Here is a 25,696-nt window from a genome sequence, read left to right on the forward strand (position 1 = left end):
GCGCCAGAAGACGTATGAGGAGAGACTGGAAGCCCTGAATATGTATACCCTAGAGGAAAGGAGAGACAGGGGAGATATGATTCAGACGTTCAAATACTTAAAGGGTATTAACGTAGAACAAAATATTTTCCAGAGAAAGGAAAATGGTAAAACCAGAGGACATAATTTGAGGTTGAGGGGTGGTAGATTCAGGGGCAATGTTAGGAAATTCTACTTTACGGAGAGGGTAGTGGATGCCTGGAATGCGCTCCCGAGAGAGGTGGTGGAGAGTAAAACTGTGACTGAGTTCAAAGAAGCGTGGGATGAACACAGAAGATTTAGAATCAGAAAATAATATTAAAGATTGAACTAGGCCAGTTACTGGGCAGACTTGTACGGTCTGTGTCTGTGCATGGCCGTTTGGAGGAGGATGGGCAGGGGAGGGCTTCAATGGCTGGGAGGGTGTAGATGGGCTGGAGTAAGTCTTAACAGAGATTTCGGCAGTTGGAACCCAAGCACAGTACCGGGAAAAGCTTTGGATTCTCGCCCAGAAATAGCTAAGAAGAAAAAAAAAAAAATTTAAATTGAATCAGGTTGGGCAGACTGGATGGACCATTCGGGTCTTTATCTGCCATCATCTACTATGTTACTATGTTACTTCCTTTATATCCTCCCATCCCACCAATTCTTTGTTAGGAACATTCTCATTTTATTGAAATCTGCATTCTTTGATTTCCAGGACTTTAAGTTGTGTGTGCCCACTGTCCGCTTTAGCTCTTACATCGAACCATACTGTATGATGATCACTGCTACCAAGGTGGGCACCCACCTGGACATTAGACACACCTTTTCCATTCATGAGAACTAGATCCAGCATCATCCCTACCCTTGTGGGCTCCATCACTGTTTGTCTGAGCAGAGCACTTTGAAGGGCATCCGCAATCTCTAGGCTTCTTTCCATTTCTGCAGTTGGGACATATCAGTCCACATCAAGAGGGTTGAAATCTCCTAGTACCATTACTTCCGCTTTCAGACTCAATTTTTGGATGCCCACAACCAACTCTTTGTCCAACTTCTTCGTTTGTGTTGGAGGCCTATAGATGACTCCTAAGGGGCTCATTTTCAAAAAAGATAGACATCCAAAAGACAGCATAAACCAGCATTTGGACGTCCTACTAGTCAAAACGTCCAAGTGGGCATTCTCAAAACAGATTTTCTAGACCAGTGTTTTTCAACCTTTTTACACCTATGGACCCGCAGAAATAAAAGAATTATTCTGTGGACCAGCGGTTGAAGAACACTGGGCTAAGTTGTGGGCCAACCCTGCCCATCTCTACCCAATTTCCACCCCAGACACCGCCCCCATAATAGTACTAATTGCACCTTGCATGTCCCGTGCCTCATCTAGAAGCCTTCCCTCTGACATTGCAACTTCAGAGAGAAGGCTTCTGGTTCAGGTGCAGGATGCCCGTGGCTTTGTGCACTGAATCAGTTAGGAAGAGGGAGCTGGCTCAAAGATAACACTGCATCGATCGCACCATGGACTGGCGGTTGAAGAACACTGTTTTGGGCCTGATGCATGTGCTGGCCCTGTGGACCGGCAGGAAATTTCTGTGGACCGGCACTGGTCCATGGACCGGTGGTTGAAGAACACTGTTCTAGACGTCTTTCTGGTCATTTTGTTTCCAGTGTGACTAAATCTTAAGGGGGGCGTGTTAGAGGCATGTTTTGGCTGGGCATAGGAACACTCAGCAGGGATAATCAAACTAGAGAATGACACAGGGAAAAAATTTGTCCCTGTTATCACCCCATCCCCGTGACCACTGTCCCCACCCTTTCCCCACAACCACTGTCCCTTCAGAATCCATACAAGCCTCAGTACTGCAATATTTAGCTTATTCCTTCCTTATAAATCAAAATTCTGGCTGCTGAACTAGAGAAAGAGATGTTGAGCTGGCAGGGCTTTGTTTATAATTTTTTTTTTTTTTTAATTATTTATTTTAATAATTTTAACAAAAGGAATATAAATTACAATGATCTCAGTGCAATACATAAGTTACATTTTAACATGATTCATAACCTTGATAAGTAGTAAAATAACACATCTCGGGATGGCATCAAGCACAGGACTACCGTCCCAAGATACAGAGCCCATAACAGTGTCCCTCCCTGATGAAGAGCTGAAACTCAAGTCGGGAGGACAGGGATGATGAGATGGTTTGATTAGGAACACTTCATTTTAAGTTGTCACAGTCACGTACGGCACACTTTGACACCACCGAGGTTGAGGATTCCAACGACCCAACCAATTCAGATAAGTGGATTCTGCTTTTATAGAGGATTTTATGTGGTTGGGCAAGGGACAGTGGAGGTGATGATGGTCCCTTTGTGATCCTCGGTTCGGTGTCACCACTGAATCACAGGTATTAGTTCTGAGCACTCCACTACTCATTTTATAAAAAACTACTGTAGAAAAATTCTAGAGCTGTGATTATAGAGAATTAAAAATTCATATTCTTAACATCATGTATGGTTTTATATAACCAAAAAATACATTCTTTAGCTACTGGATTCCCTAATCCATTTTCAAATTCAGATTTCTTTTCCCCTTACATGTCACCTGTAGATAGGGGAAAAAATCTCTCGCTTCCAGTTGATATTGATCCTGAAGATCTACAAATGCTTTAATCTCCCCTTCCTCAATAAGTTGACCAAAACACCTCAGACCTTTTACCTCCTACTTCTTAAAAATTCCCCCCTCCCTACCTGGTATAAAATCTTGTACATACAATATAGGAGAAAAATTAATACTTTTTTCTTTTTCCAAGAGTTTTTCCCCGTACTTTTCCATATTCCCATAGAGCTTCTACTAAAAGGATTACTTATATTCATTACCCCCCCAAGGTAAATATTTCAAATCCCTAATACCCTCTATCCCTTCCAACATTTCTTGTTCTACTCTTACCCATAATTTAAGTGGATATGAATGCCACTCAACTATCACTCTCAACTGAGTAGCTCTATAATAATTTTCTAAAGAAGGTAAACCCAATCCTCCTCCCGCCTTAGACTTAGACATTGCATATCTTCCAACCCTTTGACTCTTTCCTCCCCAAATAAATCCCATTATCATACTATTCCATTTTTGAAAATACAGTTTTGGAATTTCTATTGATAATACGTGAAATAGATACAAAAACCTAGGAAGAATCATCATCTTTACCACTTCCATACGTCCTAGCCATGAAACAAGCATCTTATTCCACCCTTCTAAATCTTTCTGAATATCTGTTAACAATCCTGTATAATAAAAGGCTAGTGGCACATGCGCTTTTAAAAAAGCGTGATTACTGCGGCCGTGGTGTGTGATCCGTGGCCGTGTTCCATTTCAGAACCCGGCCAATGATCACTCTGGCCACTCCCCTCCTCCCGCCCTCACCAACCCGAAGGAAGCTCAACAGACCTCCCGCCCTCACCTCACCAACCCGAAGCAAGCTGGACCTTACCTCCCGCCCTCGCTCACCGCTGCTGTCGCTGCCGCTGATCCTCCTCTTCGGGGCAGCCTGCGATCGTGGCAGGCTTTGGTGGGCCTCGCGGGCCGCTTTCCGGCCTCGGTGGCACGTTCCCTCTGACGCACGGGATTGCGTCGGGGGGGAGCGTGCTTCTGGGTTGGGGAGTGGCCTGCGAAGTTCGCTGGGGCCGGCCACCACGATCACGGCCTGCTTTGAAGAGGAGCAGGCCAGAAGACGCCGGGATGGAGGGAGGGTAAGCAGGGGGATTAATTCAGGGGGCCAGAGGGAGAGGGAAAGGAGCCATGGAGAGATAGGAAGAGGGAAAGGGGGCTGCTTTGGGGGGGAGGTGTGCTGGGGACAGACAGTTTTACTCTGGGGGGAAGACAGAAGGGCCATGGAGAGATAGGGAGAGGGAGAGGGAAAAGGGGCTGCTTTGGGTGGGAGGTGTGTGCTGGGGGCAGACAGCTTTGCTCGGGGGGGGGGAGGGGGAGACAGAAGGACACAGACAGCAGCCAAGGAGAGAGAGATAAAGAAACACAGACAGACAGACACTCTATTCTAGCACCCGTTAATGTAATGGGCTTAAAGACTAGTGGTATATAATTCTGCTGAAACAAAAGTGTCCAGTCTGCTCCCAACATTATTCCTAAATAGCAAATAGGTCCCTTTACCCATCTCTAAGGCACTGATCTTTGTAATTCCTTAATCTTCTCCATTGATGCTGATATATTCATCACATCTGTCTTAGATAGATTAGCTTTAAATCCTGACAATTGACTATATTCACCCATAATATCTTTAAGAGCAGTCAAGGACGGCTCCGAAGCCTCAACAATGGCAAACAGCAAACATAATCATCAGCAAACAGGGACAACTTTTGTTCTTCCCTGGCCACCCTCAGACCTTTTATCTGTTGGGATTGTCTAATTTTCTGTGCCAAAGATTCAATAATTAATGCAAAATTCATGGGGGACAACGGGCACCCCTGCCTTGTCCTTCTCTGAAGTTCAAATGTAGAAGAATAAAGCCCATTTATTTTGACACATGCTAATGGACTATTATATAGTGTGAATATCCAATCCATAAACCTTTTCCCAAAACCCATACATCCCAACACTGCTTCCATAAATTTCCATTTAACTCGGTCGAATGCTTTTTCAGCATCGACCGAGACTGCCACCCATTCTGTTCCCTCCTTTTTAGCCCTCCAAATCAGATCTAACACCTTCCTAATCCCATCAACCGCCTGCCCCCCACTAATAAAACCCACTTAATCCAGGTGAATAAGTGTTGGCATGTATGGAATTCTAGCCAAAATTTTCATATCTGTTCCCAATAAGGAGATAGATCTACAGCTGGCACAAAATATGTTGTCTTTCCCTGATTTAGGTAGAATTGTAATTCCTACTAATCTCATAAAGTATGGTAATTGTTCCCTATCCTTTAGATTATTAAACAATCTTGCCAAAAGAGGGAGTAACAAAGGTATAAACTTTTTATAAAACAACCCCGTAAATCCATTCATTCCTGGTGATTTACCTATCTTAATACGATGTATTACTCCTCGTATTTCATTCTCTGTTATATCCTCATCCAGTCCTTGAATCTCTGATTCTTGCAACTTCTTTAATTCTAATTGAGACAGGTATTGTGACAGAGAAACCTCCTTTCCCTGGTATTCTGATGTATATAATTCCTTATAATATTCCAAAAACCTATCATAAATATCCTTCTCTTTTGTCAAAACCTCTCCATGTTTAGATTGTATACTCATAATATTACCTTGCATATGTTGTATCTTAATACGTTATGCTAATAATTTCCCTGCCCGGTTCCCAGATTCATAATGTTTAAGTCTAAGGTTGTTTAGATTAAATTGAATAGCTTCATCTTCCATTTTTCCCAAAACCATATAAATCTCTTTAATTTGGGTCCTAAGCTGTTCCCCCCCCCCCAACTCCCTTCTTATGTTGTGTTACTAATCCCATCAATTTCTCTTTCAATTTTTTTTCCCCTCTTTCTCAAGTCTTTTTCTTATATGAGGCTATAGAAATTAATTCTCCCCTTAAAACATTTTTTAGGGATTCCCAAATCGTAGTAGGTGAATAATGATCAATACTGTTGTTATCTAAAAAAATTCTGATAGTCTGTTCTATCTTCTGAACCACCTTAAAATCTTTTAATAAATTATCATTTAATTTCCAGTACTGTATCCCAATCTTAGTATGTCCCCATGTTAATCCACCCATATTGGGGCATGATCTGCCCAGCTGGTTTCTTCTATTTTAGCATCTATTAATTTACCTCCCAACACTTTATCCAAACAGATCATATCAATATGGGAATAAACTTTATGAGGGGAAGAATAATAAGTATAATCTTTTTCTAGTGTATGTCTTATCCGCCATCCATCTAGGAAAATTAATGCAACTAAAAAATGTTTTAGTTGTTTCCTATCTTTTTTAGTTCTATCACCTTTATTACTCGTAGAATCCTAATGAGGATCCAAAACCAAATTAAAAACCATTCCCACCAATAGTAATTCTTCTGATTTTTCAAAATTATACTCAAAAGTTTTTCAAAAAATTTCCCTTGGTTAATATTAGGGGCGTACAAATTCATCAATGTTACCTTTTCCCCATTCAACCCCCCACCCATATAATCCATCTCCCTTCATCATCATTCCATTCAGCCTTTGTAAGGACTTTCAATTTTTTATCAAATATTATCCCCACCTCTGCTTTCTTTTTCTCCTTCTTATTAGAAGCCCAAATTCGTACTGGATAATCTTTAAAATGAATCATCCTTTTTCCCATTTTTTGTAAATGTGTTTCTTGTACGTAACAAATATCATAGTTCAACCTTTTCATCTCCTTTAAAAACAATTTATCTTATTTCCATTCATTCCTTCAATAACCTTTTCATTTCATTCTCTTTAATTATCCTATCCTTACAGATCTTACAATTCCATCCCCAGGCCTCCTTAATTTCCTGGCCCCTCCCCTCCCCCACTTCCCCATCCTCCTTCCATCCCTTCCTCCAAGACTTTGTGTGATTCTCTCACCCATCTCCATATAATCTGTCAAACTTCAAGCTTCTCCCCCCTCCCTTTCAACATTCACCCATCCATATCCAATCACCTTCATTTCTTCATCCAAACTACTCAAATAGAACTTATCATCTTCTTAATTTCAATCAAATGCCTTGTATCATAGTTCTCAGTCCTGCACCAATCTGACCATCAGGCAGGGGCCAAACGCCCTTAGATTCCTGCCCTGGCTCCAATTGCTGTTCCTCCTGTTGCCTTTTCTTGGATCTAGCGGTAGTCTCCTGCCAATGATACTTTTCCAATTTTTGTAATGCTGTTGAGCTAGTAACTGGCCCAGTTGATTCTATGAGGCCCTCCTTAATTAAATAATCCTCTGCTTCAGTCACAGTAACAACTTTCTTATGAGTACCATTGATTGTTATCAGAAGGCCAAATGGAAACAGCCATTTATAACTCAAGTTCTTCTGTTTCAACACTGTCTTATTTTCAGGGAAACACGGTAGTACCCCTAAATAGTCACATATAAGACATTTTATCTATATGGCAGCCACTGCTATACAGGTAAGAGCTTTTGAATAAGGCTTAGAACAATTTCCTGGAGGAAAAGTCCATAGTCTGGTGTTGAGAGAGACATGGGGCAAGACACTGCTTGCTCTGGATTGGTAGCATGAAATGTTGCTACTCTTTGAGTTTTGGCAAAGTACTAGTGACCTGGATTGGCCACCGTGAGAACGGGCTATTGGGCTTGATGGACCTTTAGTCTGACCCATTAAGACTATTCTTATGTTCTTATCATACTACAAGAATTTGTCGAAATTCCCTCCTCTTTTGTAAAGTGAGAGAAATAAATCCTAAAATATCTCAATATTATAAGTCTGCCAGGTTACCGTACCCAGTTCTTTGACCATGCGGATCAATCGCTCTTTATCCACAAAATTATGCAGGCAAACAGTTATATCCCGAGGCTTTTCAGACATTCTGGAACCTGCCAGCCTATGGGCCCTGTCTATTTTCACTGTGGCTATGGAGGTTTATTCTGTGCTCTCAAATGTTAACATAAAGGCAAATATTTCCTGCGCCACTTTCACAGCCTCTTTAAATACCTCAGTGTCAGGGACCCCTCGTATCCTCAAATTCTGCTGCCAAGATCTATTCTACAAATCTTCTGTACAATTTACACAGTCTTTCAGTTGTTTTTGGGTGTCCCCTATCTGGCCACTGATTGTTTTCAGCAATATATCTTGCTCATCAACTCGCTGCTTAGTTTCCTCCACTCGCCCCAATAGGTCCGCCAAATCTTGCCTTATTTCCTTTACATTGTCTTTAATTTTCCCCTTCACTGCAGCCACTTCGCTCTTCATTTCCAGGGCCCACTGCTGGAGTTCTTCCTTTATGGCCAAAACCGCTAGATCACCATGTCTCCTCCGGGGCAGAGCTGCTCGCTCTGACCCACTCTCTCCTGACTCACATGGCGTCTTGTGGGCGGCTCCCGGTCCTCACCAGAGACCACCTCTCTCCTGCCCTCCTTCCCGAGGACGACTCTCCTCGGGGGGGGGGGGGAGAGGTGTGTGTGTGTCGGGGGGGGGTTTGCCGGCATCTTTTCTCCCAATTCTCTATAGAGTCTTCAAATACTGCTTTTCCTTTTTTATTTTCCGTATCTCTTAAGCTTCACATATAGGGAGGTTCGGAGCCGCTGAGGACAGCGCTCCCTCCCCAACCCGCCATTGAGGTTAGTGACGTCCTGTTTATAAATTTTCATCAACACAACTAATATACTACTTTATCCTAAAGCAAAAAAAAAAAAAAAAAGAAATAGAAATAGAAATTTTTTTTCTACCTTTTGTTGTCTGGTTTCTGCTTTCTGCTTTCCTCATCTTCTCATTCAATTCCTTCCATCCACTGTCTTCCTTCTCTCTGCGTCTTCCATTTGCTCTGTTACTGTGCTTTTCACTTCCATCTCTCCCTCCACCCCCCCCCCCCCAATTGGTCTGGCATCCATCTTCTTCCCGCCGCTCCCTCCATGGTCCGGCAACTCTGTCTTCTTCCCTCCCAGCATCTCTTCCCATTCTCTCTTCAGTGTCTTCTCCCCACTCTCTCTTCCCCATTTCCCTTCAGCTTCTGTTCCTTTCCACCATCCTTCAGCACCCCTCGCACAGTCTGAGCATCTCCCTCACTTTTAACTTCGTGGCACGTTTTACTTTACAGTGTAATTTGTAAGTTGCATCAGAGGAGAAGCTTCCACCCGCAGACTTCAGGCAGGCTCTGGCAGCTTGAACAAATTACACTGTAAAGTAAAATGCTCCACGAAGGTAAGGGGAAGGGAGGGAGATAGATACGACTGGTAGGTAATAAGGAGAGAGGGGGCCGCGCATGATCGGTGACCGCGTGCGTTCCCTCCCTTAACTGCGGAGACAAGGTCATTTGTCCCCAAAGGGATTACAATGCGGGAATCCCTACTGTCAGGGAGGTTGTTATGGGGGTGGGCATCCCTTCTGTTGGGGGGGATGGGGTCCCCGGCAGCAGGGAAGGAGTGGTCATCCCTCCTGCTGTCCTTAAATTTGGGGGTCTCTCTCGCTTTTTTTTTTTTTTTTAATTTGCGGGGGTGGGGTCTGAGCTGTCGAGCCTTAGTACTTGAGCCAATCAGCGCTCAAGTACTGATTAGAAAGTAAGGCTATGACAGCTCAGACCCTGTCAGAAAATTTTGACCGCAAAAGTGGCACAATGAGGTTAGGGAATCACCCGGAGATGATAGAGAATCTCCCAGAGTGCTCCTTTAAATATTGATGAGCCCATTTCACTATTAATGACCTCGTTGTAATATATTTGCAAGGCAGAGTCAGAGACTGCTAGGAAGCTCAGAAAAAGCCATTCTGATAAACAGCTGGTAAAATACTGGCACGCTAAACAGCTGGAACCGTTTTAGCGATCATTTTAATGGCACGGTAAGTTCTGAGAATCCTGCACAGCCTCAGTATTTTATAGACCTCTATCACATCACCCCTGAGCCATCTCTTCTCCAAGTTGAAAAGCCCTAGCTGCCTTAGCTTTTCCTCATAAGGAAGTTGCCCCATCCCTTTTATCATTTTTGTCAACCTTCTCTGTACCTTTTCTAATTATGCTATATTTTTTTTGAGATACGGCGAGCAGAATTGCACACAGTACTTGAGGTGCAGCCATACCATAGAGTGATACAAAGGCATTATTATTCAAAGTGTGGCCATACCATAGAATGATACAAAGGCATATTCAAGGGGTACTGCAGGATCAAGTTGAGAAATGCTGGTGTAGACCACTATTTATGTTGTATGAAGGACTGAGTCAGACCCTGCCATCTTTTGCCTTCAGGACTAATTAATGTTTGAAACCCACCCACATTAAGAGATGGTTAGTGAGATTAAATACCTCTTTGAAGTAATTTGTTTATTATTTGCTCAAGTGGAACTTACCCTTGAAAGATTCAAAAGTCAGTTAAAAACATTCCTTTTTATGGATGCATACAGTTAATACGCAAAAAATAGTAATCATTGCGGACTAGCACTAACAACAAAACTTATTCCCTTTTTCTTTCTGTCCTATCATAGATTATATTTCTAATTCCCTATATATTTTCTTATTTTTTTCTTATTTATTTATTTTTACAATGTTATTTTAACATGTAAAACCACATAGATGTTATTACCAATGCAGTATATCAAATGTAAAGAAAACTTGGAATTAAATAGACAAAGAAGAAACTTGCCACAGAAACTTGAAAAAAAGCAAGAAACAAAATAATAAAAAAGTGTGTGCGTGTTCTCTGTATAATATGTCCACAATAAAGAGAGACGTTGCTAATAAGACTACTAAAAAAGGATTTTTAAATAAATTATGTCACAAGCATATGAGATATATAATTTGATCTAAATTCACATACACTCAGAATTGTGTAATTCGACCAAGAGCCGAACCTACCACCCAATCACTGTGTATGAGATTGTGAAAAAAGTGTTGATAAAAGTGCTATTCAGAAGGTAAAAAATGGCAAAGGAAAGAGAAAAAGTTCCCACTTAGCTTTTAAAAGTTTTTCAACATGGACATGGACCTGGACCATGTTTCAAATTTCTTTCTCAAGGAACCAAGAATAAAGTCTGAACAACTCAAATGTTAAAGAACTGGTGATACTGCAATCGGGGCAGTAATCTTGTATTCATATATACGTGGTTAGATAAAAAAACTTATCTGCTTCTTCTTTCGTAGCAACATCATATTATACCAATTTGACTTCCTAGTTCTCTTTTACTTAATAAACAAGCTCCCCTACTCTATTTATTGTCACAATAAAGAGAGAAACACAAGCAAGAAATCTTACAAAAATTAATAAATTAGAGGAAACTACTTTAGATCAAAACTATTAGTAGTATACTGTTGTAATTTGTATTATTTTTATTTAGTTTTTCCGTTAAAGCTATGCAACATGTCCAGGCAGTAGTGTGGATAGAAAAAGACTTAGGACACAGAGCAGGAAGGAAATGAAGTGGAAACTCCTGTGCATGCCCAGAAATATTTTTAGGTTTTGCATGTCTCTGAGACCCAGTTTGTATTGGCACCATCAGATGATATAATCAACTTATGTGACTGATTTATGCTGCTTGTCTACAGAAGTATTTAGCTGAATGAAACTTTAGCCCTTCAATTCTTTGTTTGCATGAAATAATAAGTTAGCGTGCTTCTCATATTGAAGGCAAAAAGAGATTTTTGAGTGCAAGTTTATTTTTTAAATGTCATTTTACTTTAAATCTTTTATTGAAAACTGGCAACACAAAATGTGAACAATACACAAAGCCAATGCCATCGAGAGAAAAAAAATGTAGTTTTCTTTAAATATACTTTTTAGGTCTTACTTTCTATCTCCCCAATACCCAACATTTGCAAGATAAAAAGACAGTGCAGAAGACCTTAGTTTTTATAGCCTAAACAAAAAACCCTCCCTCCCTCCCTATTCCAATACCTACACTCTTCTGTAATCCCAAGAATACATATGCGGTTGATCACCTATAAAGCTAATACATTTAGTATTAAAATTCATTTTAATTTCTACTTCATATTGCATATCTGGTTGGTAAATATGTTTTTGTTGGCCTGGAGGTCTGACAGTCTGTACTGCCAGCCCCATCAAACAAGCGTGATGATCCTAAGTCTGCTGTGCCATATTGTAAAGCAATGCTAGCTAAAGCCACCCTTCCTAGCCCATGTTTATTTCATTTTGTTATAAGCTGTTGTAAAATAGGTTCACAGAGAGCAGAGCCTTACTCTGGCAATTTTTCTTGCAGGTATTAGGAACCCCAACGAGGGAACAGATCCGGGAAATGAATCCCAATTACACAGAATTTAAATTTCCACAGATCAAAGCGCATCCATGGACAAAGGTACATAAGGAATGGAGAAAGTTCAACTAAATAGCCCTGCTGCTGGAGTTTCACTGACAGAGATGGGAAAACACTGGTTTTATTGAGATATACAGCTGATGGCTTGAGATATACACAAGGTGGCTTCTGATGCCAAAATTCTACTGACAGGACATTGCCATTAGGAAACTGCTTTTGCTAAATTTATACTGATACTGAGGTAGGGGAGGGGTGGGGGCAGCCACTAACAAGAGGTGATTTTTTATTGATGTAGCCCCACTAATGGAAGTGTCTGTGACAAATGGAATATGAGACTGTGCTCACAGTGCTGCTGTGTTCTTTCCTTATAGGTCTTCAAGCCACGCACCCCTCCTGAAGCAATAGCTCTCTGTAGCCGGCTGCTGGAATACACCCCTGTCACTCGCCTCTCCCCCTTGGAAGCCTGTGCACATGGCTTCTTTGATGAGCTGCGAGATGCCAGTGTACGCTTGCCTAATGGGAGAGACCTACCACCCCTCTTTAACTTCAGCCCTGTAGGTACGTTACTGGTGAAGATACTGGGGTTCAGACTTCCTGTTACCCATCTTGATTCTTGAATACTGCATGAGATATCCTGCAATCAAAGGTTTCATATTGCCTAACTAATCACCTCACCTTTTTTTAATTTAAAAAAATGTATACATTTATTTATACATACATACTCCTATTGTTGTGAGTCTGTAGTGGGGACCGTGTGTCACAACCTGACTCCCTCATTTGATGTGGGGCCTTATCTTTAACCACCTCTGTCTACTGCAACACTTTACACTTATTAAAAATGGAAGCGCTTGGCATTACTGTTTCTAATTGCTGCTGTTTGTTTATATTTTATTTTTTGTTACAGAGCTATCCATTCAGCCTGTCCTGAATTCCACCCTCATTCCACCCCATGCTAGAGCACATGTCCCTTCTGCATCCTGCACAGCTGGAACACCTACTTCACACGGTATGGATGCGACTCTTTGCTGGAAGGGGGAGAGACCCAAACAGCCTGTGGCTGGGGGAAGACCTGTCAAGAGGAATGGAAACTGTGGCAGTACTGTGGACAGATGTCAAAAGGGAGATGCCTTGCAGCATGGGAGGAGGAAAGGAAAAGAGACAGTGAAGAGGCTCTCAGCGAGAGGAGAGCCTTGCAGCATGTGGGAGGCTAGAAATTCACATGTAGAAGGGCAAGGAGGTAGTGATACCCTTGCAATGTGAGGGCGGAAACCCTTCAAGAAGGGAAACCTTTAGAGCTTGGAGATGAAAAAGACCTTGTACATCATAAGGAATGTGTATGTGTGTATTGGGGAGAGGGGTAAGGTGAAGAGTCACAGCATGGCATGGAGAGGAAGGGACTCCATGTAATGTGTGGGATGAGAGAGAGAGAATAGAGGAGCAGTGTGCAACAGATGGAAACTTATGAAAGGGGAGAAATAAGGAGGAGACCAAAGAGTAAGATTGGCACACAGAATATTCAGTTATGAAGCCAAAGGAATTTAGTTTGAGGGGTAGGAATGGATGTTTCTTTTCATCTCTGCTAAACCAGTCTAAACCAATGGGTTGAATAAATTCACTAGCAGATGGAGGTAAAAAATACTGAACTATTCCAGCGATAGCACTGGTATGAAGGCTAGTTCAGATTAGAAATCTCCTGTATTTCTCTACTTCCAGCAGATGGTATAGGTCTGGTCTAGTGCAGCAGATTCCTTTACTAAGCTTGACTCCCTGAGACTCATGCCATGGTCCACATCCTTCAAGGTTTTTGGCCACAGCTGCTTCTGTGGTTTGGACCATAGTCCTTACCCCTGTTGGATTTAGAGGAGTTTTCCCTCTCCAGTCTTCATCCATGGACTCCAGTTTGGTGCCTGGCTGTAGTCCTTGGACCCATGCCAGTTGGGAGGAGAGAGGGGGGCTGTGGTTTTCCATCCCACCCCCGCAGAGTGCCCTTGCATTACAAAAAGAAAAATTATCTGTATTGTCGTTACTTCTTGGTTTGAACTTCATACTCCCCCATCAAGACCTGTTGCAGGCCTCCTGTAGACCTGCCTGAAGCCCTGGTGGTCCAGCAGTGAGCTGGGACAGGAGTGAACCATCCCGCATCCTGTCCCAGCTGACTCTAAACCACACTACTTCCCTCCTGCCTCCCCGACTCTAGACCTTACTTGTAAAGCCCTGGTGGTAAAGCGGGGCAGGAGCTATCTTCCTATGCTCCTGCCCCGTGAGAGCTGCAATCAAAAATGCCTGCTGCGAGTTTTTGAAATGGGAACTCACAGCAGGCATTTTTGATTGTGGCTCTCATGGGCCAGGAGCATAGGAAGATTGCTCCTGCCCTGCTTCACTGTTGGACCATCAGGGCTTTAAAGGTAAATGTCTGCAGGGGTTAGGGAGGCAGGAGGGAGATGGCGGGATGGTTTAGAGTCGACTGGGATAGGATGCAGGAAGGATTTCTCCTGTCATGGCTCACTGCTGGACCACCAAGGCTTCAGGCAGGCATGTAGTGGGCATCGAGGGCTGGGAAGGAAGGAGGGCTGGGTGCAAGGTAGAGCACTTGAATACAATACAAACCCCACCCCCAGTTTATTTTTGAATCAACCTTTTTTTTTTTTTTTTGGGGGGGGGGAAGTTACCTCAATTTATATTCAGGTTAGTTTATATTTGAGTATATACGGTAATCCCTTCAAGTCTGAACCAAGCGAGCATTACTACAATATTGTCCAGAATGCTATATAACTAAAAGTGCAAGAATGGGCAGGAAAATACCATCTCAAACTAAACACTGAAAACCAAACTATTATGGTTTAGGCAACACTCAACTAATCCCATCTACTAGTACTCTTGACAACTGGAACCAGCTTCAGCACTGAGAGAACCTCAAAAGTATTGGGAGTCACTTTAGATAGCTCGTTAAGTTTTGAAGATCATGTTAACTGAATCAAAAAATCATTTCTTACACTAAAAACTAAGGAGGATAAGACTCTACTTCTTCCAACAGCACTACAGGATACTAAAAATAGCCTTACTGGGACAGGACCAATGGTCCATCAAGCCCAGTAGCCCGTTATCTCAGAACAAGCAGACAACATATTCTCACATGTGGGTGATGTCATCCACGGAGCTCTGGTACGGACAGCTTTAAAAGTGTATCGCCACTTTAAGTTTTTAGAAATTTTGCAATTGCCTGTACCACGCATGCACAGGTTCCTTCCCACCCGATGTAGGTTCGCGGTATCTCAGTTCTTCGTTTTCTGCTTACTTTTTCTATGTTTTCTCATTCTTATATATTTTTCTTTTATCTTCTGTTGGTACAAAAAACAAAACAGAAAAGTGAGTTTTTCTTTCTCACTTTTCCTCATGGTCTTTGCCCTATGAGTGTTCGTTTTTTCCTTTAGCAATTGAGTTTAATCTTGGTGACGCGGTCTTTCCATCCATGTCTAGGCTGTTAACGGGTTTTTAAAAGTGCTGTAGGTGTCAAAGGCCTATTTCCCTCACCAACCCGCATAGTTGGTGCTTGTAGTGTCTGGGGCCTGAGCACTGAGTGGAAACCTGTGCTTGGTGTTCCACCTTGCAAGAGGCAGTCAATTAAAAGCCGTAAACTTCAGGAGGAGAAGTTCGGGGCTGCCACGGAGATCGATAAGACCTTGCAACCATCAAAGTTGAAGACTCTGACATCAGTATCGGGAGATCTTGCACCCTCAGGTAAGCCGGCTAAGAAGCCACTAGCTTCCTAGCAAGCGTCGCAGGTCGCACCAGCATCGAGTCCCTAAATGCAGACCAAGCAACGTCTCCCTCTTTTATGGCTTTCCTCTCCTTTGAGGTGTGCATCCTTGTCGAGCTCACCCTCTCTGAAGCAAGCCGCGGCACTGATGGTACCGGCAGATAAGCTAGAGCTACAAGTGCTTTCTTTCCAGGAAAAGATAAATGAGTTTTTTCGAAGAGAGCTGGGTGATATTTTCAAACTCCAAGCACCAGCATTGACTCCCTTGGTACTGGCCTGGTCTGAGCATACTGCCTCGAAACCACATGATACCTCAGTCAGCTTTCCGGCAGGGTGTCGGCATGGATTGTCATCCAGTCATCGATCCTCTCGCCGCTGTACTACTAGACGTTGGTCATCACATCGATGGTCAAGTTCTCCATTGGTTCATCGAGACATCAATGCTAGTCTTCCACTCGACGTTTGAAGTCTTAAGAAACATTGATCTCCATCATGTACTTCCAAACGAAAGAGAGCTTCACGTCATACTTCTTCATCTTCCTCAGATCGGTACAGGAGTATTCAAAAGCATCAATCCCCTCGACACACGCCTTCTCCAAAGCTTCTTTATGACTCTGATTTATAATCTGACATAGACTTTGGTTCGGCAGCTGAGGCTTATGATACCCCTTCAGAACCTTTTCTTCAGAAATCGCCAAAGACAAGATTTCCTACCAAAAAACTGTATTTTACTAAATTTATTAGGCAGTTAAGTAAGGACCTAAACTAAACTAAAACTTAAATTTATAGACCTTGTCATCTTTATGAAAATAAAGCGCGACTCGGTTTATAGCATTTAATGTAAAGGGTAAAATAGTAAAAATTTACAATTTGATGAATTACCAGGTTTTTAGATGTTTACGGAATATTTGAAGAGTATCCAGTTCTCTCAGCCATAAAGAAATATTATTTCATTGTTCAGTTAATTTTAAGGAGAGGGATTTCCCCAATTTGCTAGTAGAAACTATGCCTTTCAAAGAGGGGAAATAAGTTTTACATAGTTTAAGCCTGTCCATATTTTTTGAGAGATCCAGGACAGAGGAATTAATAAAGAACAAACGCTGAATAAGATCTTGAAAGTTAGGCATGTGCATTTAAAATGTATTCTTGCAGATATTGGAAGCCAGTGTAATCTAGCGAGAAGTGGTGATACATGCTCGAACTTGCCTTTACCAAAGACATAAGAATTGCCGCTGTTGGGTCAGACTAGTGGTCCATTGCGCCTAGCAGTCTGCTCACCGGCGGCCCCCAGGTTCAAGACCAGTGCTTTAACTGAGACCAGCCCTACCTGCATTCGTTTTGGTTCAGCAGGAACTTGTCTAACCTTGTCTTGAATCCCTGGAGGGTGTTTTCCCTTATAACAGACTCCAGAAGAGCATTACAGTTCTCTACCACTCTCTGAGTGAAGAAGAACTTCCTTACGTTTGTATGGTATCTATCCCCTTTTAACTTTAGAGAGTGCCTTCTCGTTCTCTCTACCTTGGGAGAGGGTGAACAACCCTACTAAGTCTATTCCCTTCATTATCTCAAATGTTTTGATCATGTCCCCTCTGTCTCCTCTTTTCAAGGGAGAATAGGCCCAGCTTCTCTAATCTCTCACTGTACGGCAACTCCTCCAACCCCTTAACCAATTTAGTCGCTCTTCTCTGGACCCTTTCGATTAGTACCTTGTTTTCCTTCATGTACGGTGACCAGTGCTGGATGCAGTATTCCAGGTGAGGGCATACATGGCTGGTACAGCAGCATGATAACCTTCTCCGATCTGTTCATGATCCCCTTCTTAATCATTCATAGCATTCTGTTTGCCCTTTTTGCTGCCGCCGCACATTGTGCAGATGGCTTCTTTGACTTGTCGACCAGTACTCCCAAGTCTCTTTCATGGGTGGTCTCTCCAAGTACCGCCCCGGACATCTTGTACTCGTGTTTGAGATTTTTGTTACTGACATGCGTTACCTTACACTTATCCACTCATTTGTCATGTCTCTACCCATTTCTAAAGCGTGGTTATGTCGCGTTGCAGATCTTCACAATCCTCCTTCGTCTTCACTACTCTCAATAACTTTGTATCGTCTGCAAATTTAATCACCTCACTCGTTGTACCCATTTCCTGATTGTTTATGAATATGTTGAAGAGCATGGGTCCAAGCACTGAGCCCTGCGGCACCCCACTGGTGACGTTCTTCCAGTCCGAATATTGTCCATTTACCCCCACTCTCTGTTTCCTATCCGCTAGCCAGTTTTTAATCCACGTGAGTATTTCACCCTCTATTCCATGGCTCTCAATTTTCTGAAGTAGTTGTTCATGCGGAACCTTGTCGAACGCCTTCTGAAAATCCAAATATACAATGTTGACCAGGTCATCCTTGTCTATCTGCCTGTTTACTCCCTCGAAGAAGTCAGCAAGTTGGTCATACAAGATTGTACTTTGCTGAAGCTGTGCTGGCTGGTCCTCATCAGATGGTGTCCGTCAAGGTGATCAATGATGCAGTCCTTTATCAGCGCCTCTACCATCTTTCCTGGTACCAAGGTCAGACTCACCTGTAAAACTGGAAGCTGACGCTGCCTTCAGTGCTGAATACTTAGAGGCTTTAGATTATGATGAGCCTCCCAAAGAGCTTCTTAAATTACCATTGCATTGTATCCTTAAAGAGACTCTTCACAAGAATTGGGAAACACCCTCAACTATTACAGTGGCTCCCAGAAAACTGGATTCTATTTATAGAATCATTTCTTCGGGGTTTGATAAACCACAGCTTCAGTATCAATCCTTGGTTGTTAGAATCAACTTTAAAAAAGTAATTTGCTTCAAAAGTCTATGCCTCAGCACCTCCAAGGTGTGAAGGCTGAACTATGGACACGTTTGGACGTCGTCTATCAAAATTCCATGTTGGCGAACAGGGTCCTTAACTACAATTTCTACATAGCCTGTTACATGAAAGCTTGTTCAGAAATTACCGTCTTTAGAAACATAGAAACATAGAAAAAGACGGCAGATAAGGGCCGCGGCCCATAAAGTCTGCCCACCCCAATGACCCTTCCCTATTTATCTCTGTGCAGAGATACCACATGACGATCCCATTTCTTCTTAAAATCAGGCACGCTGCTTGCCTCGATCACCTGAAGTGGAAGTCTATTCCAGCAATCAACCACTCTTTCAGTGAAAAAGTATTTCCTGGTGTCGCCGTGCAATTTCCCGCCCCTGATTTTCCATGGATGTCCTCTTGTCGCCGTCGAACCTTTGAAAAAGAAGATATCTTCTACCTTGATACGGCCCGTGAGGTATTTGAACGTCTCGATCATGTCTCCCCTCTCTCTGCGTTCCTCGAGTGAGTATAGCCGTAATTTATCCAGCCGTTCCTCGTACGGGAGATCCTTGAGTCCCGAGACCATCCGGGTGGCCATTCGCTGGACTGACTCAAGCCTCAGTACATCCTTGCGGTAATGAGGCCTCCAGAATTGTACGCAGTATTCCAGATGAGGCCTCACCATGGATCTATACAATGGCATAATGACTTCAGGCTTGCGGCTGACGAAACTCCTACGTATACATCCTATGATCTGCCTAGCCTTAGATGAAGCCCGCTCCACTTGATTGGCAGTCTTCATGTCTTCACTGATGATTACCCCCAAGTCCCGTTCTGCAACAGTCCTTGCTAGGATCTCGCCATTTAGGGTGTAAGTCTCGCATGGATTTTGGCTGCCAAGGTGCATGACTTTGCATTTCTTGGCATTGAAGCTCAGTTGCCAGGTCCTAGACCATTGCTCCAATAGGAGTAGGTCGTGTTTCATATTGTCCGTTGTGCTCTTGCTTGTTATGTTACACAGTTTGGCGTCATCGGCGAATAACGTTATTTTACCGCCCTCAGCCAAGTCTCTTATAAAGATATTGAAAAGGATCGGGCCCAAGACCGAGCCCTGCGGCACTCCGCTGATCACTGCCGTCGTTACGGAGGGGGTGCCGTTCACCACCACCCTCTGAAGCCTACCACCAAGCCAGTCCCCAACCCATTTAGTCAAAGTGTCGCCTAATCCTATAGAACTCATTTTGCACAATAACCTGTGGTGAGGGACTCTATCAAATGCTTTGCTGAAGTCCAAGTATACAATGTCCAAGGACTCTCCAACATCGAGCTTCCCCGTCACCCAGTCAAAGAAGCTGATCAAGTTGGATTGGCAGGATTTCCCCTTGGTAAATCCTGCCATCTCGCAGATTCTCCTCATCCAGGATCATATCTAATTGGTGTTTGATTAGAGTTTCCATTAGTTTGCTCACTATTGATGTGAGACTCACTGGCTGTAGTTCTCAGCCTCTGTCCTGCAACCTTTTTTGTAGAGTGGAATGACGTTAGCCGTTTTCCAGTCCAACGGGACTCTACCTGTACTAAGGGAGAGATTGAAGAGCGCGGATAGTGGTTCCGCCAGGATGTCCCTTAACTCCCTGAGCACCCTGGGGTGTAGGTTGTCTGGCCCCATTGCTTTGTTAACCTTGAGTTTTGACAACTCACAGTAGACACTGCTTGTTGTGAACTTGAAGTTACTAAACGGGTCTACTGAGCCATCCTTTTTTTGTAGTTGAGGGCCGGAACCTGGCGCCTCGCGGGTGAAGACCGAGCAGAAGTATTCGTTTAACAGTTCCGCTTTTTCCGAGTCTGCTTCTACATAGGTCCCGTCTGGTTTCTTTTGCACTCTTTCTCAAGCAACAAAGTATTTGGCAAGATCTGCTTATGATGCTTTTGAGTTATCATCTAGAGCTTCGGCGATATCAGTGGCCATGAGACACCTAGCATGGTTGAAAGTCTCTGATATGGACATCAGCTTTCAGGATAGATTTGCTAATATTCCCCGATTGAGAGAAGAGCTTTTTGGGGATTCCATTGAGGTGGCCACACAAAAACTCACTGACCATGAAAAGAATTGGAATGCTTTGGTTAAATCCAAGACTAAGCCTTCCTCGGCATCTCAGTCATCTAAACCTTCTTCATATCAGAGGCGGTTTTTTTTGCCAAACCTGCTACCTCTCATCCACCTCAACAGAAAAAGCAAAAGGAACAGCGGCTTCAAAAGTCTCAACCAGTAGTTCCTCAAAACCCACTCAATCTTTTTGAAGGACTCATAGAGAGCATAGTTTCTGTTTCTCGTTCTCAGCCTCTCCCTCAACCAATTGGAGGTTGGCTCCAATTGTGCCATCCACGTTGGGCACTGATAACAACAGACCTCTGGGTTCTCAAAGTCATTCAGGAGGGTTACTGTTTTCATTTCATCACTACATTTCTAGATCATCCTCCTAGAGAGTCTTTTGTAAATCCTCAGCAGACGTCCCTTCTTCTTCGGGAGATAGAATCTCTACTTCTGAATGCCATAGAAACTGTCCCTCCGGCTCAAAAAAATCAGGGGGGTTTTACTCAAAGTATTATTTTATCCCAAAAAAAGACAGGAGGTCTACGTCCAATTTTAGACCTCAGGAGCCTGAAAAAATTCTTAGTAAAGGAAAAAATTTGCATGTTGTCTTTGGCAACACTATATCCCCTCTTAGATCAAAACGATTGGCTATGCTCTAAGGATCTAAAAGAAGCTTATACCCACTTTCCAATTCATCCTACCCACAGGAAATTCCTCAGAATTCAAGTAGCCCATCAATATTTTCAGTACAAGGTTCTGCCATTCGCCAGACATCCTCACCCAGAGTATTCACCAAGTGCCTGGCAGTAGTGGCAGTGGCTTTAAGGGCTCAAGATCTTTAGGTTTTTCCTTATCTCGACGATTGGCTAATAAAAGATACCACTCCTCAAGGGGTGCTCTCAGCAACACAGTCAACAATTCCCTTGCTTCAGCAGTTGGGGTTCGAAATCAGCTTTCCCAAATCTCAACTTCAACCCTCTCAAACTCTGCAATTCATAGGAGCCCTAATCGACACCATTTATAAGAACATAAGAATAGCCTTACTGGGTCAGACCATTGGTCCATCAAGCCGGTCTCACGGTGGCCAATCCAGGTCACTAGTACCTGGCCAAAACCCAAAGAGTAGCAACATTCCATGCTACCGATCTAGGGCAAGCAGAGGCTTCCCCCGTGTCTTAATAACAGACTTTTCCTCCAGGAATTTGTCCAAATCTTTCTTAAAACTGGCTACGCTATCCGCTTTTACCACAACCTCTGGCCATGCGTTCCAGAGCTTAACTATTCTCTGAGTGAAAAAAAATAAGAACATAAGCAATGCCTCTGCTGGGTCAGACCTGAGGTCCATCTTGCCCAGCAGTCCGCTCACGCGGCGGCCCAACAGGTCCAGGACCTGAGCAGTAATCCTCTATTTATACCCTTCTATTCCCTTTTCCAGCAGAAAAATGTCCAATCCTCTCTTAAATCCCAGTACTTTATTCTGCCCTATAACGTCCTCTGGAAGCGCATTCCAAGTGTCCACCACACGTTGGGTAAAGAAGAACTTCCTGGCATTTGTATTGAATCTGTCCCCTTTCAATTTTTCCGAATGGCCTCTTGTTCTTTTATTTTTTGAAAGTTTGAAGAATCTGTCCCTCTCTACTCTCTCTATGCCCCCTCATGATCTTATAAGTCTCTATCATATCCCCTCTAAGTCTCCTCTTCTCCAGGGAAAAGAGACCCAGTTTCTCCAATCTCTCAGCGTATGAAAGGTTTTCCATCCCTTTTATCAGACGTGTCGCTCTTCTCTGAACTCTCTCGAGTAATGCCATATCCTTCTTAAGGTATGGCGACCAAAACTGGACACAGTATTCCAGGTGTGGGCGCACCATCGCCGATACAGCGGCAGGATAACTTCTTTCGTCCTGGCTGTAATACCCTTCTTGATTATACCTAGCATTCTATTCGCTCTCTTAGCGGCCGCTGCGCACTGTGCAGTCGGCTTCATTGACCTGTCCACCATTACCCCCAAGTCCCTCTCTTGGGTACTCTCATTCAATGACATCCCTCCCATCGTATAGTTGTACCTCGGGTTTCTGCTTCCCACATGCAATACTTTACATTTCTCAACGTTGAACTTCATTTGCCATTTTGTCGCCCATTCTCCTAGTTTGTTCAAGTCCCTTTGCAATTCCTCACAGTCCTCTTTAGTCCGAGCTTCCCTAAATAGTTTGGTGTCATCTGCAAATTTTATTATCTCACACTTCGTCCCTGTTTCTAGATCATTTTTGAATATATTAAATAACAGCGGCCCGAGCACCGAGCCCTGCGGAACACCACTCGTGATCCTCCTCCAGTCAGAGTAGTGTCCCTTCAACCCTACCCTTTGTTTCCTACCTGCCAACCAGTTTCTGATCCATCTGTGTACGTCTCCGTCCACCCCATGGTTCTTCAGTTTCCGGAGTAATCGTTCATGGGGCATCTTGTCAAAGGCTTTTTGGAAATCAAGGTATATGATGTCTATGGGGTCACCTCTGTCCATCTGTTTGTTAATTCCTTCGAAGAAGTGTAGTAAGTTGGTTAGGCACGATCTCCCCCTGCAGAAACCATGTTGGCTGGTTATAAGAAGTTTGTTTCTTTCCAAGTGATCATCGATGCTTTCTTTTATCAGTGCTTCCGCCATTTTTCCGGGAACCGAGGTCAGACTCACTGGTCTGTAGTTTCCCGGGTCACCTCTTGATCCCTTTTTAAAGATGGGCGTGATGTTGGCCGTCTTCCAATCCTCCGGGATCACGCCTGTTTTCAGGGATAGATTGCATATTTGCTGCAGTAGTTCTGCTATCTCCTCCTTTAGTTCCTTCAGAACCCTTGGATGGATTCCGTCCAGACCTGGAGATTTGTCTATTTTTAGTTTATCTATCTGCCTGCGCACATCTTCAAGGCTCACTTCCATGAATGTTAATTTTTCTGCTTGATTTCCATTGAAGAATTGCTCAGGTTCCGGTATGTTGGTTGTTTTTTCGGTTGTAAATACAGACGAAAAGAACATGTTCAGTCTTTCCGTGACTTCTTTCTCCTCCTTCACTACTCCCTTCCTGACTCCATCATTCAGCGGTCCTACCTCCTCCCTAGCTGGCTGTTTCCCTTTAACATATCTGAAGAACGGTTTGAAATTACGAGTCTCCCTGGCTAACTTCTCTTCATACTCTCTTTTAGCTTTTCGAACCACACGGTGACATTCTTTTTGATACTTCCTGTGCTCTATCCAGTTTCCTTCAGTTTTGTCCTTTTTCCATCTCCTGAATGAATTTTTCTTATTACTTATTGCTTCCTTCACTATTTTAGTCATCCATATCGGGCCTTTATTCGACTCTTTTTGCTCCCCTTTCTGAATCTGGGGATGTAAAGATTTTGCGCCTCGCTCACCATGTCCTTGAAAAAAGACCAGGCCTGTTCTACCATCCTCCATTTCTTGGAAGTGTTCCTAAGTTTATTCCTTACCATTTTCCTCATTGCTTCATAGTTTCCTTTTCTGAAGTTGAAAGTTGTCGCCATGGTTCTCTTTCCTTTTGGTATTCCTGCTTCAACCTTGAACTTGATCATGTTATGGTCACTGTTTCCCAACGGTCCCACTACTTCCACTTCCTTTGCCGGTCCCATTAACCCATTTAGGATTAGATCCAAAGTGGCATTTCCTCTCGTCGGTTCTCTAACAAGCTGCTCCATGAAGCAATCTTGTGTAGCCTCCAGGAATTCTGTTTCCCTAGCACATTTTGAGTTTCCAAGACTCCAGTCTATCCCGGGGTAGTTGAAATCTCCCATAATAACTGTGCAACCGTTTTTGCATTCTTGTTTCATCTCGGCTTCCATTTCCTTATCGATATCTCCGGTTTGCCCGGGTGGGCAATAGTATAGGCCCATTTTTATTTCATGTCCCTTTCTTCCTGGTATTTTAACCCATAGCGATTCCAGCTTGTTGGTCGTCTCCGCTGTGTCTATTCTTGTCGATTGTATGGTTTCTTTTATATATAGGGCTATTCCACCTCCTTTCTGTCCTGACCTGTCCTGGCGATAGAGCTTAAATCCCGGCAGTGCTGTATCCCATTTGCTTTCCTCATTCCACCATGTTTCAGAGATTCCAATGATGTCTAAGTCTTCTGCATTGGCCACGGCTTCTAATTCCCCCATTTTGTTTCCTAGGCTCCTTGCATTAGTATATATGCAGTTTAGATCCTGGCATTTAAGTGTCTTCATTTCCTTTCCCTGTGTTTCGGTTAGTGTCTTCTCTTTTGGTACACTCCTTCTAACCACTTCTTCTGGGTTAGTCGACTCCTGTAATTTGTCCTTTGTTTCTTCCGAGCCTTGCATTCCCTTAGTATCATCACGTGATACCTTCTTCCGAATCATCGACGCTAGGTCGTCTGTCGGCTTTCCCCTTCCTCTTAGTTTAAAGCCTGTTCTATTCCTCTCTTGACTTTGATAGAAGTCTTGTTCCCGCCGTGCTCAGGTGCAGTCCATCTCTCCTGTAGAGCTTGCTCTTGCCCCAGAACGTTGTCCAGTTCCTCACGAAGTGGAATCCTTCTTCCTCACACCATTTCCTCATCCACGCATTTATTGATTGTAGTTCCTCCTGCCTTTTCACATCTGCCCTCGGTACCGGTAGGATCTCTGAGAACGCTATCTTCTGGGTCCTCATCTTCAGCTTCATTCCCAGGATCTTGAACTGTTCTATCAGCGTGCTCCTTCTGTAGTCTCTCCTGCTGACATCATTCGTCCCGATGTGGATCATCACTGCGGTCTCTTCCGTCTCCGCTCCTTCCAGGATCTTCCCAATTTTGTCCACGATGTCCTTGGTTCTTGCTCCTGGGAGGCAGGTCACCAGTCGATCCTCTCTCCCTCCTGCTATGTGGCTGTCCACATGCCTTAGGATCGAATCTCCCACTAGGATTGCTGACTTTCCCTTCTTCAATTTTCGCTTTGGTCTCAGGTCAATGTCCCCGGTGTGCTTCGCTCTTTCTTCTTCTGGGCATCGATTAGCCAATTTCTCTCCCTCTTGTGGTGTTCCTCTGTGGGTGTCTTCTTTGGGGTCATCTGCTTCTTGTTCTCCCTTCCGTGTTGGTGT

The 25,696-nt window shown here is 43.4% G+C and overlaps 1 protein-coding gene across 1 annotated transcript in view; it reads left to right on the forward strand.

Annotated features, from left to right (window-relative positions):
• GSK3A (glycogen synthase kinase 3 alpha) overlaps positions 1 to 25,696 on the forward strand; it is a 164,751-nt gene that overhangs the window by 110,160 nt on the left and 28,895 nt on the right. Inside the window, exons 8-10 of the mRNA XM_033914413.1 lie at positions 11,850 to 11,945; positions 12,275 to 12,461; positions 12,808 to 12,909. Of these exons, the coding sequence (XP_033770304.1) occupies positions 11,850 to 11,945; positions 12,275 to 12,461; positions 12,808 to 12,909 (385 nt within the window). The remainder of the gene's footprint in view (positions 1 to 11,849; positions 11,946 to 12,274; positions 12,462 to 12,807; positions 12,910 to 25,696) is intronic.

This window comes from Geotrypetes seraphini, chromosome 11 (genome assembly GCF_902459505.1).
Source record: "Geotrypetes seraphini chromosome 11, aGeoSer1.1, whole genome shotgun sequence".
NCBI lineage: Eukaryota > Metazoa > Chordata > Amphibia > Gymnophiona > Dermophiidae > Geotrypetes > Geotrypetes seraphini.